The sequence below is a fragment of the Nansenia antarctica genome (genome assembly GCF_963989245.1).
Source record: "Nansenia antarctica genome assembly, chromosome: 2".
NCBI lineage: Eukaryota > Metazoa > Chordata > Actinopteri > Argentiniformes > Microstomatidae > Nansenia > Nansenia antarctica.
Window position 1 is genome coordinate 44641311 of NC_137675.1, and position 19993 is coordinate 44661303.

The 19993-nt window shown below is 48.0% G+C and overlaps 1 protein-coding gene across 1 annotated transcript in view; it reads right to left on the bottom strand.

The window, feature by feature from the left end:
* Positions 1-630: 630 nt before the first annotated feature.
* Positions 631-19993, bottom strand: part of atp2a1 (ATPase sarcoplasmic/endoplasmic reticulum Ca2+ transporting 1) — a gene marked incomplete at both ends in the record, with an annotated part of 20081 nt that continues 718 nt past the window's right edge. The window contains 18 exons of the mRNA XM_080523032.1: positions 631-668; positions 5327-5444; positions 5693-5810; positions 6814-6947; positions 7187-7272; positions 7792-7994; positions 8666-8886; positions 9329-9552; positions 9756-9867; positions 10075-10293; positions 10678-10803; positions 11784-11915; positions 14203-14305; positions 14562-14650; positions 14858-15024; positions 16954-17095; positions 18850-19005; positions 19254-19339. Of these exons, the coding sequence (XP_080379158.1) occupies positions 631-668; positions 5327-5444; positions 5693-5810; positions 6814-6947; positions 7187-7272; positions 7792-7994; positions 8666-8886; positions 9329-9552; positions 9756-9867; positions 10075-10293; positions 10678-10803; positions 11784-11915; positions 14203-14305; positions 14562-14650; positions 14858-15024; positions 16954-17095; positions 18850-19005; positions 19254-19339 (2474 nt within the window). The remainder of the gene's footprint in view (positions 669-5326; positions 5445-5692; positions 5811-6813; positions 6948-7186; positions 7273-7791; positions 7995-8665; positions 8887-9328; positions 9553-9755; positions 9868-10074; positions 10294-10677; positions 10804-11783; positions 11916-14202; positions 14306-14561; positions 14651-14857; positions 15025-16953; positions 17096-18849; positions 19006-19253; positions 19340-19993) is intronic.

A 19993-nucleotide genomic window follows, 5' to 3' on the forward strand; every position in this document is an offset into this window, starting at 1 on the left:
AACTGTTTTAGGAGCATTGTGAATGACATGATTGACAGATGCGGAGAATAAAATGAGAACCCAAAAATGTAACAACCCACTCACATATTCATAATTTAATTTAATTTTGCCATTTAGCAGACGCCTTTATCCAAAGCGACTTACAATTACGAATTACAGGGACATTCCCCCTGGAGTAACTGAGGGCTAAGTGCCTTACTCAAGGGCACACTAGTAGTGGTGTGGTTTCAGGCGGGATTTGAACTCACAACCTTCCGATCACAAGTCCAACTCACTATCCACTAGACCACCACTACCCCATTCACTTTAATACATATCTTTATTTTTTAAGAATAGAGTCATCATCATTTGAATATACTGTTTTACTTATATATTAACTTAATTTCAATACATACATCGAAAGAAAAAAAATACTCCTTTGTAAGTTTTTTTTTGGTAGTTTTGTCTGTTTTTCATGGCTTTGATGTGAGTTCTGTTCTTTGATGTTCATGTTGTTGGGTTTTTCCGCTCACTTCTAGTGACTGTCTGCGCTGTCGTTTGGTCGAAGCGCTCCACCGTTCCTCTCTCTTGGTCTTCTCATTCTTTCATCCCCTGTTCTCTCCTCTTTCTCTCTGTCTCTGTCTCTCTCTCTCAGTTCCACTTCTTGGCCACTAGGTTGTCATCTTTTACTGCATGGGAAAGAAAATGGCTGTCATTCTGAGGACATTGGCAGCAGTAGGAGCAGGGCTGCCAAGTTTCACCAAAAGTTTGGAGTGAGATTTTTTGGCGGTGGAGTGACCCAAAACTGTGCACGTTTTGGCAGCGGCGGCCCCTCTCTCCCACCCAATTATTTGTGCTAGTTTCCTGCAATTTTACATGTTGTTCATAATAAACCAGCACAAGAAATGAAAAGAATTAACATTTTATAAAACAAGAAAAAAATTCAGACAATATATCATATTTATGAAATCTTAATAAACAAATACAGTAGCCTACAGACTCTAAAAGAAAAATGGGCCCCAACAGGACTCAGCCCCTTTGTCAGCAGCAGAAAGACCCTTAGTCATCATCTTATATACAGTGCATTGCTCAGAGATGGCTATCATGTTATACAGTACATACCAGGGTTTTTCCTGGGTCAGAATGAGGGCTTTGGTGGTTGATCTTGTGCGAGCGCAGCGCGCCCACATTTTTTTTGAGGGACCCCCAATTGTTGTATTTGTATTGTAAATTGTAATTATTATTAATTATTATTATTATTAATGTACCTGGTTATGTTACAGTAGAGAAACAAAAAACAGTTACCAAAAAAACCTGAGTATTTACTAGCTAAGATTGACAAAAGATTGGCGTGGTGCAACCGAAATTAGTAAACAACTATTTTGAAACTTGCTAGTAACAACTAGGGGTTTAGTAACTACTAAATGCCTGCATTTATAATGACTTACGCCAAATTGGTGCAACCCAGTCCAGTAGGCTACCAGATACGATGTTGTAATGTATGCACATAATTTGCTACCACGGTTGCCAGACGGAATTGACAATGTCCAGCCCAACCGGTCTAAAAGCTGCCGTGGCATCTTTCTGCACGCGCGTTAACTTGAGTCTGCAATCGAAGTGGCAGGCGAGCGCTGATGGAAGAACCTGTGTTCACGCGAGCTGCAAGAACGTAGCAAGCAGTGGTTGCCAGGTCCAGTGTGACCAAAAGTAGCCCAATCTGGCAACCACTGCTTGCTACGTTCTTGCAGCTCGCGTGAACACAGGTTCTTCCATCAGCGCTCGCCTGCCGCTTCGATTGCAGACTCAAGTTAACGCGCGTGCAGAAAGATGCCACGAAACTCATGTCTGGTAGCTTTCTTTCAAGGAATTTCAAAAATAAAAGTGCCGTAAAACAATTGTTATTTCTCGCCGTGAGAAATAGAGATGCGGCGTGAGAGCGTGAGAACTGGTTGAAATGCGTGAGTCTCACGGCGATTGCGTGAGACTTGGCAGCTATGTAATAGCATACCGTAGCTAGTAGTATACCGTAGCTAGTAGTATACCGTAGCTAGTAGTATACCGTAGCTAGTAGTATACCGTAGCTAGTAGTATACCATAGCTAGTATACAGTAGCTAGTAGTATACCGTAGCTAGTATACAGTAGGAGGTTAGGGCTAGGATACAGTAGCTAGTATACAGTAGCATTGTTTTACTGCTATTTTTCTCCTGAGGTTATTGAACACATGTTGATACCAACATTCTGTCAGGAAAAAGTTATTCACTTCATGTTGCTAATGTAATAGTTCAATGTTAATATTCATACTAAATGAATTATCTAGGAATGCGATGACTAATGATGACATTCAAACCACATAAAGAGACGCGTTCATTAGGCTACAGGGCTCATAGCAGTGCAAGTACAGATCTATGAAACCTGATGCACACGATCACGTGCACACACTCCAGTCAAGCCCGGATTATCCATATATTGCATCGGGTGAACGCCCTGAGGCACCAGACAATGGGGGGGCACCAAATTATTCGGACAATGAAGAGACCTTTAAAATATTTTGCGCACATTTTTTAAATATAGGCTATATTTACTGGAAGACATCCACACAGGTACAAAACTAACGGTTATATTTAGGCTATCATGTATAAAAAGAGAAATAATTGCGAGTTCGGTGTAAGTGCCCCCCCCCCCCCCCCCCCCCCCCCCCCAGTCACAGACAAGTGCGCGATGATGCAGTGCCGCCAAACTATCAACGAAGAAATCAAAATGTACAGGCGACAACTGAGTGGCTCTGCCAAGCGCAGAATTAAGCAAGGCAAAGACTCTAGACATACGGCCACTCTTAAAAATGTCCCAACAATTGGGATTTTTCATTTTATTTCACCTAGGCCTAAAATTAGCACCGAAGTTAACAGTGTGTGTGTGGGGGGGGGGGGGGGGGGGGGGGGGGGGGGGGTGCAGCAGAGCGAGCGAGGGAGCGAGCCCATTCACAGCCACACTGGAGCAAGTCTAGCTGAATGTGGAGTAAGAATGGTTCATGTCATGACCTGGGGTTAGACTTGTCGAATTGCCGGGGACAAAGTTACGACAACGCCAGTAACATGTCGGGTAAATATAACGGCCTCCAGGCGCATCTTAAAAAAGCAAACCCCCTGATTCATTACGTGCCCTGTGCTGGACATTCCCTTAATGTTGTCGGTGTAAACAGCATTAATAGCTGTAAGGATGCGAGAGATTTTTTTTGACCTACTTCAGTCATTGTATGCGTTTTGTGCAGCATCCCCCCACCGATGGAGCCGGATATTTAAAAATAAGGATGTGAACATCAGCAGGACTCTAAAACCACTGTCCAGTACTAGATGGAGTAGTAGGACTGACTCTACCAAAGCGTTGAGAGAGAACTATAGTGCAATAAGAGAGGCCTGATAATAATAAGATTCCCTGCTGGCAATTGAATCCGAGTTGGTCAAAGAGATGGACTTTGAGGATTTAGTAAACGACTTTGCCTGCGTAAAATCAAGAAAAAAGAAGTTCTGCTAAAGGTAAGGCTTACTTATGATTATTTGGGGCTAATATGAGGCTGTGGCTGATTTGGGCAGGCTGTGTGATGCACAGGGCTATAGCCTATGTCTGATACAGCATCACAAAGGTGAGCAGAGCGGCAAAGAGAGAGGCGCTGTTTATTTCCATAATACCTGTAGTACGCTTCATTAATGCTGACAGAAAATATGTTCTTATTCTTACTGTATATGCCTGCAACAGTCGTTATTGGACTTGGTTGGTATTGAGCTTGTTTTATTGTAGTATACACATACCCAGCCATCACCTTGTCTCGAGACGTCTTAAGACATCTTGACAGACACATTTTGGTTAATTAAGACATCTTAAGACATCTCAAGACAAGGTGATGGCTGGGTATGCAGTATGTGCATTACCCCCCTTTGTTATGGTTTAGCATGTAGTCTCAGGCCATTTATGATGGAAATAATTAGCCTATATTTAGAAAGTCGTGTTGCATTGTGATGTGAGTTGCATTCAGATTTGAGCATCAGTGTAAAGGCTATACCACGGCATTAGGCCCAACTGTGATGAGCCTGTACTGTAGTTATATGCTCTTGTAAATCTATGGGTTTGGGGGGGGGGGGGGCACACATCAAGTCTGGTCACCCTAGGGGGTTAATCCGGGCCTGTCAGTCAAGTCATTTACGAATCCAGCATTGACACACATCTGGACACGAGCTCTTTACAAAACATAACCATCGTGACGAATCCCAAAACATGAATAAAACAGTGACACAGGGAGGTTCCCCAAGTCTGATATAACTCCATATCAGTGAGAGAAAGACGAAGACAACGACAACAACAACAGTTATGTCATCACACACACCGATCTCGCACACGTTTTAGAACACGCTCCGATTTGCCTCTGGCCCCGAAAACGGGGCTGTGCTGAACAAAGGTTAGTTGATAAGCGGCGCTCTTTCTGTATTTTTCCCTTCAGTGAAGTTTCAGGAGGAAAAAGAGGCGGAGAGCACTTATTCACCAATGAGCGGGTGGGCTCGCTGAATGCTTTTGTGCTGCCCGACGTGGGTTTGTTTGCCGGAGCGAGATGGAGAGAAGAGAGAAACGATACATCTGTCTGACATACACACTGTACATGAAACATACTCTCTCTCTCTCACACTCACTCACTCACTCTCTCTCTCTCTCACACACACACACACACACACTCACTCACAAACAGGTACACAACAGTGAACACACAGCGAGAGTTGTGGGGATACCTTGGTTTGTTATGGCAATATGGAGGAAAGGAGCAGGTTTAAGATGTACCTAATAAAGAGTAAGGAAGGGAGGAGGAGGAAGGGAGGAAGAAAGATGGAGGGATCAGAGGAGAAGTGGTGAATGGGATCAGAGGCACCAAGGCAAAAGAAGAGGGGAGAGAGAGAAAGGGAGGATGAAAGGGGAGGGGGGGGGGATAGGCAAGACAGTGGCAGGGATAGGAGAAGTGGAGAGAGGGATTATGCAGAGAAATCAGATGAATTAAGAGAAATCAGATGAATCAATCAGCATTAATAGGTATATTACAGGCTTCACAATTAGATTGCAAATCATTGAAATCGTTAAGTCCTGGTTAGCTATAGAAGCTGCTTTGTTTGGAGGGCCGTAGATATTACTGGACTTCACACGCAGTAAGAGGCTTAGAGTTTAACAACTGCTGCATAGATTGGCAAATTGATATCTGATTGGGATTTTGAATGGGTGGAATACATTTGAATACTTTGCGTTACTTGTGATTCAGTGTGTGTGTGTGTGTGTGTGTGTGTGTGTGTGTTTGTGTATGGGCGCACTTACGCTCCAAGTAGTTGCGGGCCACAAACTTAAGGACCTCGTCGATGAGGATGACGGGGAAGGACAGCTTCAGCACCACCAACCATTTCTCCACGTTCAGGTGAGTCAACTTGAAGATCATCTGCAACACAGGAGAGGAGACGGACACCTTCGGGTCACAGGCGTTCGCCACAGTAACAAAAATACAACTGAATAGCAACATGGGTTGGTTGGGGGGGGGGGGGGGGGTAGCAGCAAGCGAGAGAGGGGGGAGATAAATAAGAGAGGTATAGAAAGACAAGAGAAGCAGGTAAGGCCTTTAAAGTGGTCCTGGAGCCAGGAGTCTGAGGAGGGGGGGGGGGGGGATGTGGTGCAGGAGGGCAGACTCACGGGCAGGGGGTCGACGTAGATGATCATGAAGTGGAGGGACATGGAGAGGGTCATGGCTCCCACCAGCCAGCCGTTGCTCCAGGGAGGCATGCGTACCAGGGACTGGTTCTCAGACAAGCTGGGGGGGTGGGGGAGGGGGGGCGATGGGGAGGCGGAGTGGGGCGTTAATGCACGCTGAACATGTATACGTTTGTATGTCTTTGAGTGTGTGTGTGTGTGTGTGTGTGTGTGTGTGTGTGTGTGAAAGAGTGGATGTGCATGGGAGGGTGTGGACACACATGTACATTGGTGCGTGCCGAGGGGTGTGATAAAGCGTGTGGGGAGTCTGAGATGACGTGGTGAGAGAGGGATACATGTTGTGTACACACACTCATGGTTTTCCCCCAATCCCTCTGAGGTTAACATCACACTACAGCTCTAATGTTATAGCCTAGTCTGAGGTTAGGTTCACCACACTCTTGACCTTTAATATCTGTTTAAGAACTCACTTTAATGTGGCAAAAGATTCACACATATTTATTTACGTTTACTATTAACCAAAACACATACCGTGTAAGGATGAAAAGCTTCGACCCAAAATACTTAACTCTCCTGTTGAACTTCACATTCATTTGGTACGATTTATAACAATAATAACTATTTATAAAGCACCACTTTTCGTTAGAAAAGAAATCCCAACGCACGCGCCGAGATTTATCAAGTACTCTTAGACCGGTTTCCTAGACATAGGTTAAGCCTTATGTGAAGTGTTATTTAGTCCAGGACTCACTCAGCTTAATCTACAGTATACTCAGGAAACCCCCCCTAAAGTTGGAGCAATGTCAAACCCCTAATGTTGTACTCCTAGCATGAATCCAACTCCAAAAATCCTCTTATTATTATCCAGGGCCCAGTTGTTCAAAATGTTTAATCTGGATCAGAATGATCCTGATTCTTTTCTCTGATCCAGGATCAGATCGAGTTGGCTGATTTCCCCCTTATACGACAAAAAATCAGCCAGATAGATCTGATCCTGGATAGCAAAAAAGAATCAGAATCGTTCTGATCCAGACTAAACGTTTTGAACAACTGCGCCCAGGGTTAGGAACCTAAAACCCCTTGGGCTGGAGTGTCAGTCTGACCTGTTGAGGGCGTTGCACATCTCTATGGTAACCAGCACAGACAGGGCCATGGTCATGGGGGGAGCGGCCTCAAACACCTCGCAGTGGACGCCGGCAAAGTCCTCGTTGTCCTCGCTGCACTGCATGAAGTGGGACTGAGGGAAAAAGACCCCAAAAACAACAACAACTTAGAATCAGAAACTGGAACTGAATCCAAAAAAGACAACCGTTCTCTGAACCGTTGAATGAGTTTTGTCTCACGGTCGTTCCTTTTTTACCCATGAGAGGGAGTGTTCCAGCCAGCACTTTCAGGAGTAAGGGTAGAGAAGGGGACGGTAGCAGTCGGCTGTGTCCCTGTGTCTCACACTTCCACAGACAGGGGAGGGTTACTCACCAGCTGGTAGAAGGATACGGCGGGGCCGTCGTCGGCATAGATGAACCACCAGGCGGCAGCAGCGACGGTGGCCGCGCCCACATAGCCTGGAGGCGGAGCGGAGGAGAGAGAAGAAGTGTGCTGCAGGTGTTTTTGGGGGTTGTTCATCGTTTGTAGTTGGTACGTTCTACGATATTTACACAACTATGCCAATGAAACGTTGTTCCATCTGAATGTGGTAGTACTAGGTAGAGAAGGGGAGGTGGTGGTGGTGGTGGGGTTCAAAAAGCTAAACACACTCTACCCTTGAAATGTAGTCCTCCTCGAAGAGCTTATTTTTCTTCAAAATGTAATTGTCCTTCACCTTTAGTCCAATCCCCTTACTGGATAAGAGTAATTTAAAACAACTCAAATTTCCTGTAAATGTTAGTACGGGTTTATACTGTATACTGTACCCTTGTAAGGGTTAGGGGTACCCTGTTATGAGGACTAAGCATGGGGGAACGGACCAGGAGTGAGAGTGAGAGAGAGAGAGAGAGAGAGAGAGAGAGAGCTGGAGAAGGTAGTAAAGACTTGGGACAACACAGAGGGTAAGACCAGGCCTATATGCCTCCTTCCTTCAGTACCTCCGATGGCCATGTATCTGAAGAAGAGCCAGCCGGAGATGAGGGGCTCCTTGGGGGAGCGGGGCAGCTTGCCCATGATGTCCAGGTCTGGGGGGTTGAAGCCCAGGGCGGTGGCCGGGAGGCCGTCTGTCACCAGGTTCACCCACAGCAGCTGGACGGGGATCAGAGCCTCTGGCAGGCCCAGGGCCGCCGTCAGGAAGATACTGGGGGGGGGGGAGGGGGGAGGGGGGAGGGGAGGGAGAGGGGGGAGGGAGGGAGAGAGAGAGAGAGAGAGAGAGAGTGAGTCACCAGTTGTGACTCGATCGTGATGTAGTGGTGGTGTTGGGGGTAGTGGTGGCCTAGTGGCTGGTGAGTTGGACTGGTGTTAAGAAGGTGGTGAGTTGAAATCTCACCTGGGAACCGACTCATCAGCCCTTGAGTAAGGCACTTAGCCCTAAGTTACTCCACGGAGACCGTCCCTCTAATCTCTCATTTTAAGCGTCTGCTAAATGGTTAAAAATCATACAGTCATGGGTCTTGATCATTGAAAAGCCTTGGTGTGTTTTGCCACAGGAGGTTTGTGGTTGTGTTTAAGTCAGGTGGACGGTAGGGTTTGTGGTTGTGTTTAAGTCAGGTGGACGGTAGGGTTTGTGGTCGATGTGTTTAAGTCAGGTGGACGGTAAGGTTTGTGGTCGATGTGTTTAAGTCAGGTGGACGGTAGGCTTTGTGGTCGATGTGATTAAGTCAGGTGGACGGTAGGGTTTGTGGTTGTGTTTAAGTCAGGTGGACGGTAGGGTTTGTGGTTGTGTTTAAGTCAGGTGGACGGTAGGGTTTGGGGAAGGATGTGTTTAAGTCCGATCGGGTCAGGATGCCGGTCGGTCGGTCGGTCCCTCACCAGACGACCTCTCCTACGTTGGAGGAGATGAGGTAGCGGATGAACTGCTTCATGTTGTTGTAGATGGCCCTGCCCTCCTCCACGGCCGACACGATGGAGGAGAAGTTGTCGTCAGCCAGGACCATCTCAGAGGCTGACTTGGCAACGGCTGTGCCAGAGCCCATAGCGATGCCTATCTCAGCCTTCTTCAGGGCGGGGGCGTCGTTCACTCCATCACCAGTCTGACAGGACAGAGGGAGAGGGGAAATTGAGAAGGTGGGGGGGGGGAGATGGAGAGGAGGGGCGGGGGTGTGGGATGGAGAGGTGGAGGGGGAGGAGAGAGGAGGAGGAGGAGGAGGAGTTGAGAGATGGAGAGGAGGAGGAGGAGGAGGAGTTGAGAGAGATGTAGAGGGGGAGGAGGAGGAGGAGGAGGAGGAGTGGAAAGATGAAGTGACAGGAAGATGGTATGTGGGTTAGGGTTAGGAAAGAGGAAGTGTAAATACAGAGTTAGGTTTAGTGAGGAAGGTGTGTGTGTGTGTGTGTGTGTGAGTGTGTGTGTCTGTGTCTGTCTGTCTGTCTGTCTGTCTGTTTTCCTTCCTTCCTGTCTGCATGTGTGTCTGTCTTTCTGTCTGTCTCTCTCTCTCTCTCTGTCTATCTGTCTGTCTGTTTGTCTGTCTGTCTTACCATGGCGGTGATCTCGTCCATGCCCTGGAGGAACTCTACGATCTTGCTTTTGTGGGAAGGCTCCACGCGGGCGTAGCAGCAGGCCTTGCGGACGGCTAACTTCTGCTGGCTGAGGGATAGGTCGTCGAACTCGCGGCCGGTGAAGGCGCATCCGGTCACGTCCTCGTCCTCGGTGAAGATCCCGATACGACGGCAGATGGCCACGGCCGTGCCCTTGTTGTCCCCTGGAGGGGAGAGAGGGAAGAGGGGCCGGGATAACATTTGTTAGGAAATTGTTTTGTCGGGAAAAAGGAAAAAAGGCATCTGAAGGGGAGATGATAGAGAGACAGAGGAAGAGATGTGGAAAATATGTGGGAACGGGTAGAGTGAGAGATGGAAGAGATGGAGCAGGAATGAGAGAGGAAGAGGGGGGGGGGGTGTACTGTACCAGTGATCATGATGACACGGATGCCAGCAGCCTTGCACAGCTCGATGGCTCCCACGACCTCCTTACGAGGGGGGTCCAGCATGCCCACGCAGCCCACAAAGGTCATGTCAGTCTGGGGAAGAGCAGAGAGAGGGCCGGGGTGGGGGGGGGGAGAGGGCTTGTTTTTAGCTCATGTCATCACAACCTATCAGACCAATAAAGCTTATTGAAGTGAACACACCACACTCGTTATCAAGCCTGCCTAAGTATCAATGAAGAAGTCCCCAAAAACGCAAAAAAATAAGCTCACTGCGCACTTCTTCACTCTTTCTTGACTCACCTCGTAGTCGCCGAACTTGGTGAAGTCTTCCAGGTTCATCTCCTCCTTCCTGAGGGGGGTGTCGCGGGTGGCCAGGGCCAGGCAGCGCAGGGTGTCGCGCCCCGTGCCCCACTCCTTGATGACGGTCATGATGCGGTCCTTGACGGGGCCGGTCAGGGGCACGCGGGTCGTCCCCACGCGCACGTAGGCGCAGCGCTCGATCACGCCCTCCGGGGCGCCCTGGGCAGGGGGGGCAGAGCAGAACACGCGGGGTCAGGGGGGGTCAGTGGGGGGGTCAGGGGACGCTCCACGTACGAACCACCCGAGACCGTGTTTTGTCAGGATAACTAGACCTTGTCTTGGGGGGTCTCTACAGACACGTTTCAACGTGGTTCTTGATTTGGTCGAGATGAAAGTAAATGTTTGGTTCACATTACACTGTACACTGTAGCTCTCACAGGATTGTTTTTAGGTTATTGAAGTGTTGTCAGAGGGTGTGTGGAGAGAGGATGGGGGGGGGAGCGGAGAAGGGAGGAGGGGAGAGAGGAGGGAGGAGACAGGAGGAGAGGAGAGGAGGGGGGAGAGAGGGGGGTGGTGGTGGTGTGGTGGTGGGGTGGTGCTCACCTTGACAAACATCTTGTTCCCCACAGGAGCCTTGGAGGCCTTGGCAGGGGAGCAGAACACAGACATGGACTTCCTGTCACGAGAGAACTCCAGAGTGAACTCCTTCTTCATGAGCTGTTTGATCACCTGGGAGGGAGGGAGGGAGGGAGGGAGGGAGATGGAGAGAGCGAGTGAGTTTGTGACTCCTCAGCGATGCCAGTCTTTATAATCCTGTCATATCATATATCACATACTGTATATGACATGTCTAATGCCCAGAGATAGTCTTTATATCCTGTCATATCATATATCACATACTGTATATGACATGTCTAATGCCCAGAGATAGTCTTTATATCCTGCCATATCATATATCACATACTGTATATGACATGTCTAATGCCCAGTTTATATCCTGTCATATCATATATCACATACTGTATATGACATGTCTAATGCCCAGAGATAGTCTTTACGTGTTTTCTCTCTGGTAGTTCCATCCTCCAGCACTCAGATGATGACATGGCACCGACATGGTGAGTGTATATTATTATTATTATTATTATTATTATTATTGATATTGATTTTTACAAATTATTATTATTATATTAAGCTTTAAGTCAACAACTTGGCAGTAGCCTAGAGGTTAGAGAGGCCGGCTAGCAATCGGAAGGTCGCTGGTTCGATCCCTGCCTCAGGAGGGAGCTGCATGTGCCCTTGAGCAAGGCACTTAATTGCTCCAGGGGTGTTGACTATGACTGACTGAAGTTGATTGCATGGCAATAAAACATTAGTATTATTTCCCTGACCCTCAGACCTCAGCTCTCAAGGCTAGCCCACTACAAACTACAACAAAGTCACCAAGACACGACTGATAGACTAGGAATCTACCAAACCAAAGAGTTTTGCTCCATATTCTTTCAAATTCCCTAAAGTTCCACGGATCCTCTCAAGGTGAGCGCGTAACGAAAACCACATAGAAAGACGAGACTAGCGATAGAAGCATGTACGTGTATGTTCTGACTTAGTCATGTTTCTAGCTACATCGTTCTTTGGGATTCCATAGAGTTCCTGTATGTGGTTTGTTCCGTGGACATGTGTCAGTCATTTCCCTGAAGTCCACTTACGGAGCAGCAGCAGTTGGCCCTCTCCACCTTGGACAGGCCGCGGACCTCTGTGTTGAACACGTTCATCTTCTCCACCAGGCAGCTCAGAGCCGTCTCAGTGGCCTCGCCCACCTTCTCATAGATGCCCTTGGACTGGAGGGAGAGAGAGGAGGGAGAGAGAGGAGGGACAGAGAGGAGGGAGAGAGAGGAGGGACAGAGAGAAGAGACAGAGAGGAGGGAGAGAGAGGAGGGAGAGAGAGGAGGGTCAGAGAGGATGGACAGAGAGGAGGGAGAGAGAGGAAGGACAGAGAGGAGGGAGAGAGAGGAGGGAGAGAGAGGAAGGACAGAGAGGAGGGAGAGAGAGGAAGGAGAGAGAGGAGGGTGAGAGAGGAGGGAGAGAGAGGAAGGACAGAGAGGAGGGAGAGAGAGGAGAGACAGAGAGGAGAAACAGAGAGGAGGGAGAGAGAGGAAGGAGAGAGAGGAGGGAGGAGAGGAGGGAGAGAGAGGAAGGACAGAGAGGAGGGAGAGAGAGGAGGGAGAGAGAGGAGAGAGAGAGGAGGGACAGAGAGGAGGGACAGAGAGGAGGGAGAGAGAGGAGGGAGAGAGAGGAAGGACAGAGGAGGGAGAGAGAGGAGGGAGAGGAGGGAGAGAGAGAGAGGAGGGACAGAGAGGAGGGACAGAGAGGAGGGAGAGAGAGGAGTGAGAGAGAGGAGGGAGAGAGAGGAAGGACAGAGGGGGGAGAGAGAGGAGGGAGAGAGAGGAGGGAGAGAGAGGAGGGACAGAGAGGAGGGAGAGAGAGGAGGGAGAGAGAGGAGAGAGAGGAGGGACAGAGAGGAGGGAGAGAGAGGAGGGAGAGAGAGGAAGGACAGAGGAGGGAGAAAGAGGAGGGAGAGAGGAGAGAGAGAGGAGGGAGAGAGAGGAGGGAGAGAGAGGAAGGAGAGAGAGGAGGGAGAGAGAGGAGGGAGAGAGAGGAGAGAGAGGAGGGACAGAGAGGAGGGACAGAGAGGAGGGAGAGAGAGGAAGGACAGAGGAGGGAGAAAGAGGAGGGAGAGAGAGGAGAGAGAGAGGAGGGAGAGAGAGGAGAGAGAGGAGAGAGAGAGGAGGGAGAGAGGAGGGAGAGAGAGGATGGAGATATCAGCACTGCTCTGTTGGCTTAACATCTGAGATGCGTTAGATCTTGAAGCTGACTAGAAGTGTTTCAGTGGGAGATGACCCCAGGCTACATAAACACTCATTGTGTTGCTGTTGTTTTGTTGTTGTTATTGTTGCTGTTGTTGTTGTATCTTGCGTTTGTATGTGGATCATTGCAATACAAATATAATATGGGTAACCCTTTATTTTACAGCCTAGTTCAAAGCGTTATAGCCTGTTATTGCTTTGCTGCAGGAGGTTACTGGTGCACTTCACAAAATAGATGGCATCATCAAAGGACAATTATGTGGCTATATTGAAGCAACATCTCAAGACATCAGTCAGGAAGTTAAAGGTTGGTTGCAAATGGGTCTTCCAAATGGACAATGACCCCAAGCATACTTCCATGCTGGCCATTACAAAGCATTCCTATAGAACAATTGTGGGCAGAACTGAAAAATTGTGTGTGAGCAAGGAGGCTTACAAACCTGACTCAGTCACACCAGTTCTGTCAGGAGGAATGGCCCAAAATGCCACCCACTTATTGTTGAAGCTTGTGGAAGGCTACCCGAAATGTTTGACCCAAGTTAAACAATTTAAAGGCAATGCTAGCAAATACTAACTAAGTGTATGTAAACTTCTGACCCATGAGGAATGTGATGAGAAATAAAAGCTGAAATAAATCATTCTCTCAACTATTATTCTGACATTTCACATTCTTAAAATAAAGTAGTGACCCTACCTGACATCAGACAGGAATGTTGACTAGGATTAAATGTCAAGAATTGTGAAAAACTTGAATTTAAATGTATTTGGCTACGGTGTATGTAAACGTCCGACTTCAACTGTATATATGCCTATACGGTACCAATGTTCTATACCAATATACAGTAGATCTGCGACTTAGTGACCAATGGACCTATCGCTAAGCCACGCCCCCTTTGAAAACTCGGACAAACAAAAAACGCTTCACTGACAGTGACTGACTGACCGACCGTGACTGAATGTCATTCAATGACTTACAATGGCGGGAGTTGGTACATTTCTGATTTCTGATTTACCACAGCAAGTAATAGACATGTTTTTTTAAAGATGACAAGAATATTTTGTCTAGAAGCTTTTCACCATCAGATATTAGCGAGTTTGTCCGAGTTTTCTGCCTGTAGTGACTTTTGCTGTGATATGATTGGACAATTTCTATTTTGGGCCGTGGTTTAGCGATAGGTCAATTGTAAGCCTTTCCTGATTGGAGCATTCAGGTGACCCTGCTGACCCTGGTAACCCTGGTGACCCTGGGGACCCTCCTCACCTCGTTGTAGTCCAGAGAAGAGTCGTTGCACAGGGCACAGATGGTGGCGATCTCCACCAGGCCGTCATACTGGCCACACTTCACCAGAGCTCCGTTCATGGTCCTGGCAGAGACAACCACACGTCAATGTGTCTGTGTGTCTGTGTGAGTGTACTTGTGTGTGTGTGTGTGTGTGTGTGTTTGTGTTTGTGTGAGTGTGTGTGTTTGTGTGAGTGTACATGTGTGTGAGTGTGTGTGAGTGTGAGTGTGAGTGTGAGTGTGAGTGTGTGTGTGTGTGTGTGTGTGTGTGTGTGTGTGTTTGTGTGTGTGTCTGTCTAAGTGTGTGTGTGTGTGTGTGTGTGTTGCCAGGCTGTACTCACACTTCTCCCTCAGGTGTGTACTTGGAGCCAGAGATGTCAAACTGCCCCAGGGACACGTTGTCACCGTCCACCTTGTCTATGATGAACATCTATAACAACACAACAACACATCTGGTTGGTGGGGAGGGTGTGTGTGTGTGTGTGTGTGTGTGTGTGTGTGTGTGTGTGTGTGTGTGTGTGTGTGTGAGGACCCACCTTGGTCACACACATCTGGTTGGTGGTGAGGGTGTGTGTGTGTGTGTGTGTGTGTGTGTGTGTGTGTGTGTGTGTGTGTGTGTGTGTGTGTGAGGACCCACCTTGGTCACACACATCTGGTTGGTGGTGAGGGTTCCGGTCTTGTCTGAGCAGATGACGGAGGTGCAGCCCAGAGTCTCCACGGAGGGCAGGCTCCTGACGATGGCGTTCTTCTTGGCCATGCGGCGGGTCCCCAGGGCCAGGCAGGTGGTGATGACAGCGGGCAGGCCTGAGAGAGAGGGAGGGGGGGAGGAGGGAGGGGGGGGGGGGGGGGGGGTAATACAATTGTATACGTAGATACAGTATATATTTTTTAAGTACATGTAGCACACAGAGCTCAATAGCAAAACTGGACGAAACGCCAAGACAGGGGCAGTCGTGGAAAGGGTAGACGTCATGTGACGCTGTGGTGTTTCTGTCCACATGTCGGCAACCAATCAGAATGTTTCAGACTTTTCTTTTGAAACACGGAACTACGCTTTAACGTCGTTGAGAAATCACGTCACAACAGTCGAGCCGGAATAGTGGGTGAGTAATCCCCACTGCTACCTAGTTAACTATAACACTACTTTACATTGTTAGCAGGCTCATAAAACAAGCTGTGTTAGTTGACGGAAATGTACTCACATATAATAACAAAATAACAACAAAATACTTGAACGTGTCACATATACATGCCATTTAGCTGACACTTTTATCCAAAGCGACATACATAGCAGTGGGTGCATACTTTTGTTGTTTGTCAGTATATATGGTCCCAGCAGGAATCGAACCCGCAACCTAAGCGTTGTTAGCGCCATGCTCTACCGACCACAGAGCTCTACTGGACCCTGACTCATCCTGCTCTAGCAGGTAGTGAAGCTGTTTTTGAATAAAACAAATGTGTGATATACAGATATACCTATTTATTATATACCATATACCTATCTATTGTTGATAAAAAAGACTTATGGATGCCTCATTAGCTTAATTACCCCATCATCACTCAACATATAAGGCTGTTTTACAACAGGAATGTAAACAAACACTATACAGTATAGCTGCAAAGCATATGATATTTAAAGTTCCCTTGTTGATGTCAGACTGGCGGTGGTAGAATCCAGAGTTCTGTCTGGACATTTGATAGTGGTCACGTGTGTCCATCCCTGTCGCTCAGCTTTATATAATAATAAATATAATAAGAATAATAAGAATAAGAATAACTTTATTTGTATAGCGCTTTTCCTGCAAACATTGCAGCAATCATTATATAATCTTTAATTTAATTATTTAGTCATTTAAAGGCAATATTAAAAAGATGGGTTTTTAGTCTTGACTTGAACATATTTGCTGAGGTTGCATCCCTCATGTAAATTGGCAGTGCATTCCACAATCTGGGTGCCTAAAATGAGAATGCAGCCTCCTCACCAAATCTCTTCTTTTGTACATGTGGTACACAGAGAACACCAGCGTCAGAAGACCTGAGAGCTCTATTGGGCTGATATGCTAGCAAAAGGTCTTTAAAATATTCTGGTGCTGTGCCAGTGAGAGCTTTCGAAACAAGCAGCTTTATAAACAATATGGCAGCCCTGATGTTTCACTGTTTTTCTCAATGACCTCACTGTGGCTTTAACACTAGAACAGCCATGGGTGGGGTCATTTGAGCCTGTGAGTAACCATTTTTTTTATATCTTTCCACTCGATAAAATTCCAGGACCCTCCTTTCATGACTTTTCCTAGATATGTGCGTTCTACCACCCAGTATCTTTACATTTTCAAAATCACATCAGGATAAGCTAGGATAAAGCTATTTTACAGTTTTTCTGTGTAGGAGGCAGGCTAATTTACAAGGCAACCAACTAGTGGTCGTTGTGTGTAAATAGCAGCTTCCCATTGTAAAGACTATGGTCATTTGACCCCCGAGGCGGCTCTTATAGTAGGTAAAAAAGGCACGGCTGTTCTGGTGTTAAGGCTAGGTGTAGAAGTATCTTTGTAAGAACGGTTCGTTCTTCTGTTAATTGAGAACCAACTGGCTTGTCATCCAGACACGCTGTGACTGTGTGTCATGTTGGCTAGCTGTCTAGCCGTCCGTATAACGTAATGGGGCATATCTGCAACAAAAACCAGAATGGAGTGTTAGCGAGGCTTGTTATGGCGGTGTGTGGGTCGCCGTGGTTACCCTCGGGGATGGCGGCCACGGCCAGAGCCACGGCGATCTTGAAGTAGTACACGGCCCCGCGGATCCAGGAGCCCCCGTGGACTGGGTCGTTGAAGTGTCCGATGTTGATCATCCACACAGCCACGCAGATGAGAGAGATAACCTGGAGGCAGGGAGGAGAGGAGCTGTCTGTCTCTCTGTCTGTCTGTCTGTCTGACCTGGACCACAGAGAGGAGAGGAGCTCTCAGAACAACAACATCTGTCTGTCTGTCTGTCTGTCTGACTCTCTAGTCTGTCTGTCTGTCTGACGGGCTGTCTGTCTGACTGTCTAGTCTGTCTGTCTGCCTGTCTGTCTCTCTGTCTGTCTGTCGTCTGTCTGTCTGTCTGTCTGACTCTCTAGTCTGTCTGTCTGACTCTCTAGTCTGTCTGTCTGTCTGACTCTCTAGTCTGTCTGTCTGTCTGACTGTCTAGTCTGTCTGTCTGACTGTCTGTCTGACTGTCTGTCTGACTGTCTGTCTGACTGTCTGACTGTCTAGTCTGTCTGTCTGACTGTCTGTCTGACTGTCTGTCTGACTGTCTGACTCTCTAGTCTGTCTGACTGTCTGACTCTCTAGTCTGTCTGTCTGTCTGTCTGACTGTCTACTCTGTCTGTCTGTCTGTCTGTCTGTCTGACTCTCTAGTCTGTCTGCCTGCCTGTCTGTCTGTCTGACTGTCTGACTCTCTAGTCTGTCTGACTGTCTGACTCTCTAGTCTGTCTGTCTGTCTGACTGTCTGTCTGACTGTCTGACTCTCTAGTCTGTCTGACTGTCTGACTCTCTAGTCTGTCTGTCTGTCTGTCTGACTGTCTACTCTGTCTGTCTGTCTGTCTGACTCTCTAGTCTGTCTGCCTGCCTGTCTGTCTGTCTGTCTGACTCTCTAGTCAGTCTGTCTGTTTGTCTGTCTGCCTGCCTGCCTGTCTGTCTGTCTGTGTATGTCTGACTCTCGAGACTGTCTGTCTGTTTGTCTGTCTGTCTGCCTGCCTGCCTGCCTGTCTGTCTGTCTGTCTGTCTGCCTGTCTGTCTGTCTAACTCTCTAGTCTGTCTGCCTGTCTGCGTGTCTGCCTGCCTGTCTGTCTGTCTGTCTGTCTGCCTATCTGTCTGTCTGACTCTCTAGTCTGCCTGCCTACCTGTCTGTCTGCCTGTCTGTCTGTCTGTCTGTCTGTCTGACTCTCTAGTCTGTCTGACTCTCTAGTCTGTCTGTCTGTCTGTCTTCCTGTCTGTCTGTCTGTCTGTCTGCCTCTCTCGCTGTCTGTCTGTCTGTCTGTCTGTCTGTCTGACTGTCTAGTCTGTCTGACTGTCTCGTCTGTCTGTTTGACTGTCTGTCTGTCTGTCTGATTGTCTGTCTGTCTGACTGTCTGCCTGCCTGTCTGTCTGTCTGCCTGCCTGTCTGTCTGTCTGTCTGTCTGTTTGACTGTCTGTCTGTCTGTCTGATTGTCTGTCTGACTGTCTGCCTGCCTGTCTGTCTGTCTGTCTGACTCTCTAGTCTGTCTGTCTGTTTGTCTGTCTGCCTGCCTGTCTGCCTGCCTGTCTGTCTGTCTGTCTGCCTGTCTGTCTGTCTGTCTGTCTGTCTGACTCTCTAGTCTGTCTTTCTGCCTGCCTGCCTGTCTGCCTGCCTGTCTGTCTGCCTGTCTGTCTGTCTGTCTGTCTGCCTGCCTGTCTGTCTGTCTGTCTGTCCGTCTGTCTGTCTTCCTGTCTGTCTTCCTGTCTGTCTTCCTGTCTGCCTGCCTGTCTGTCTGTCTATCTGCCTGCCTGCCTGTCTGTCTGTCTGTCTGTCTTTCTGTGTGTCTGTCTCTCTGCCTGCCTGCCTGTCTGTCTGTCTGCCTGTCTGCCTGTCTACCTGTCTGCCTGTCTGCCTGTCTGTCTGTCTGTCTGTCATTACCTTGGACAGCTGCTCTCCGAACTCGTCCAGTTTGGCTTGCAGGGGCGTCTTCTCCTGCTCGGTGGCCGCCATCTGGTCGCGGATCTTCCCGATCTCTGTGGTGACGCCGGTCGCCACGGCGATGCCGATGGCTTTGCCCGAGGCGATGTTGGTGCCCTGGACGGAGGGAGGGAGGGAGAGAGAGAGAGAGAGAGAGAGAGGAGAGAGAGAGAGAGAGAGAGAGAGAGAGAGAGAGAGAGAGAGGAGAGGTGAGAGGAGAGAGTGAGCGCGGGGCTTGATGGAGGATGTTGGAGTTGATGGAGAGATGGTGAAGATGAAAATGTCGGGGCTGGATAGAGGGATGGAGGAGTGGAAAGTGGGGATGAGAAGAAGGGACAGGGAGGTGCGGGGGCGGAGGCACTCACAGAGAAGAGCATGTTCTTCTTGTCCTGGTTGACGGCTCTGAGGTCCGGAACGGCATCCGTGTGTTTGATCACACTGACAGACTCACCTGAGAGGGGGGGGGGGGGGGAGAGAGGAAGAGAGGGGGTGGGAGAGGAAGAGGGGGGAGGGGAGAGAGGAGGAGAGGGGAGAGAGGAAGAGGGGGGGGGGAGAAAAGAGGTGGGGAGACACAACGTGTAGTGGTTTACATTCCTTCATCAGTCAAAAGCACAATGGAAAAATATCCCAAAAAGTTACCCCCCAAAACTGCTGAAGAGAGCCAGAAACAAGCAAATAATAAATTGTTATTATTAATATTATTATTAGTAGTAGTAGTAGTAGTAGTAGTAGTAGTAGTAGTAGTAGTAGTAGTAGTAGTAGTAGTAGTAGTAGTAGTAGTAGTAGTAGTAGTAGTAGTAGTAGTAGTAGTAGTAGTAGTAGTAGTAGTAGTAGTAGTAGTAGTAGTAGTAGTAGTAGTAGTAGTAGTAGTAGTAGTAGTAGTAGTAGTAGTAGTAGTAGTAGTAGTAGTAGTAGTAGTAGTAGTAGTAGTAGTAGTAGTAGTAGTAGTAGTAGTAGTAGTAGTAGTAGTAGTAGTAGTAGTAGTAGTAGTAGTAGTAGTAGTAGTAGTAGTAGTAGTAGTAGTAGTAGTAGTAGTAGTAGTAGTAGTAGTAGTAGTAGTAGTAGTAGTAGTAGTAGTAGTAGTAGTAGTAGCTAGCTAGTAGTG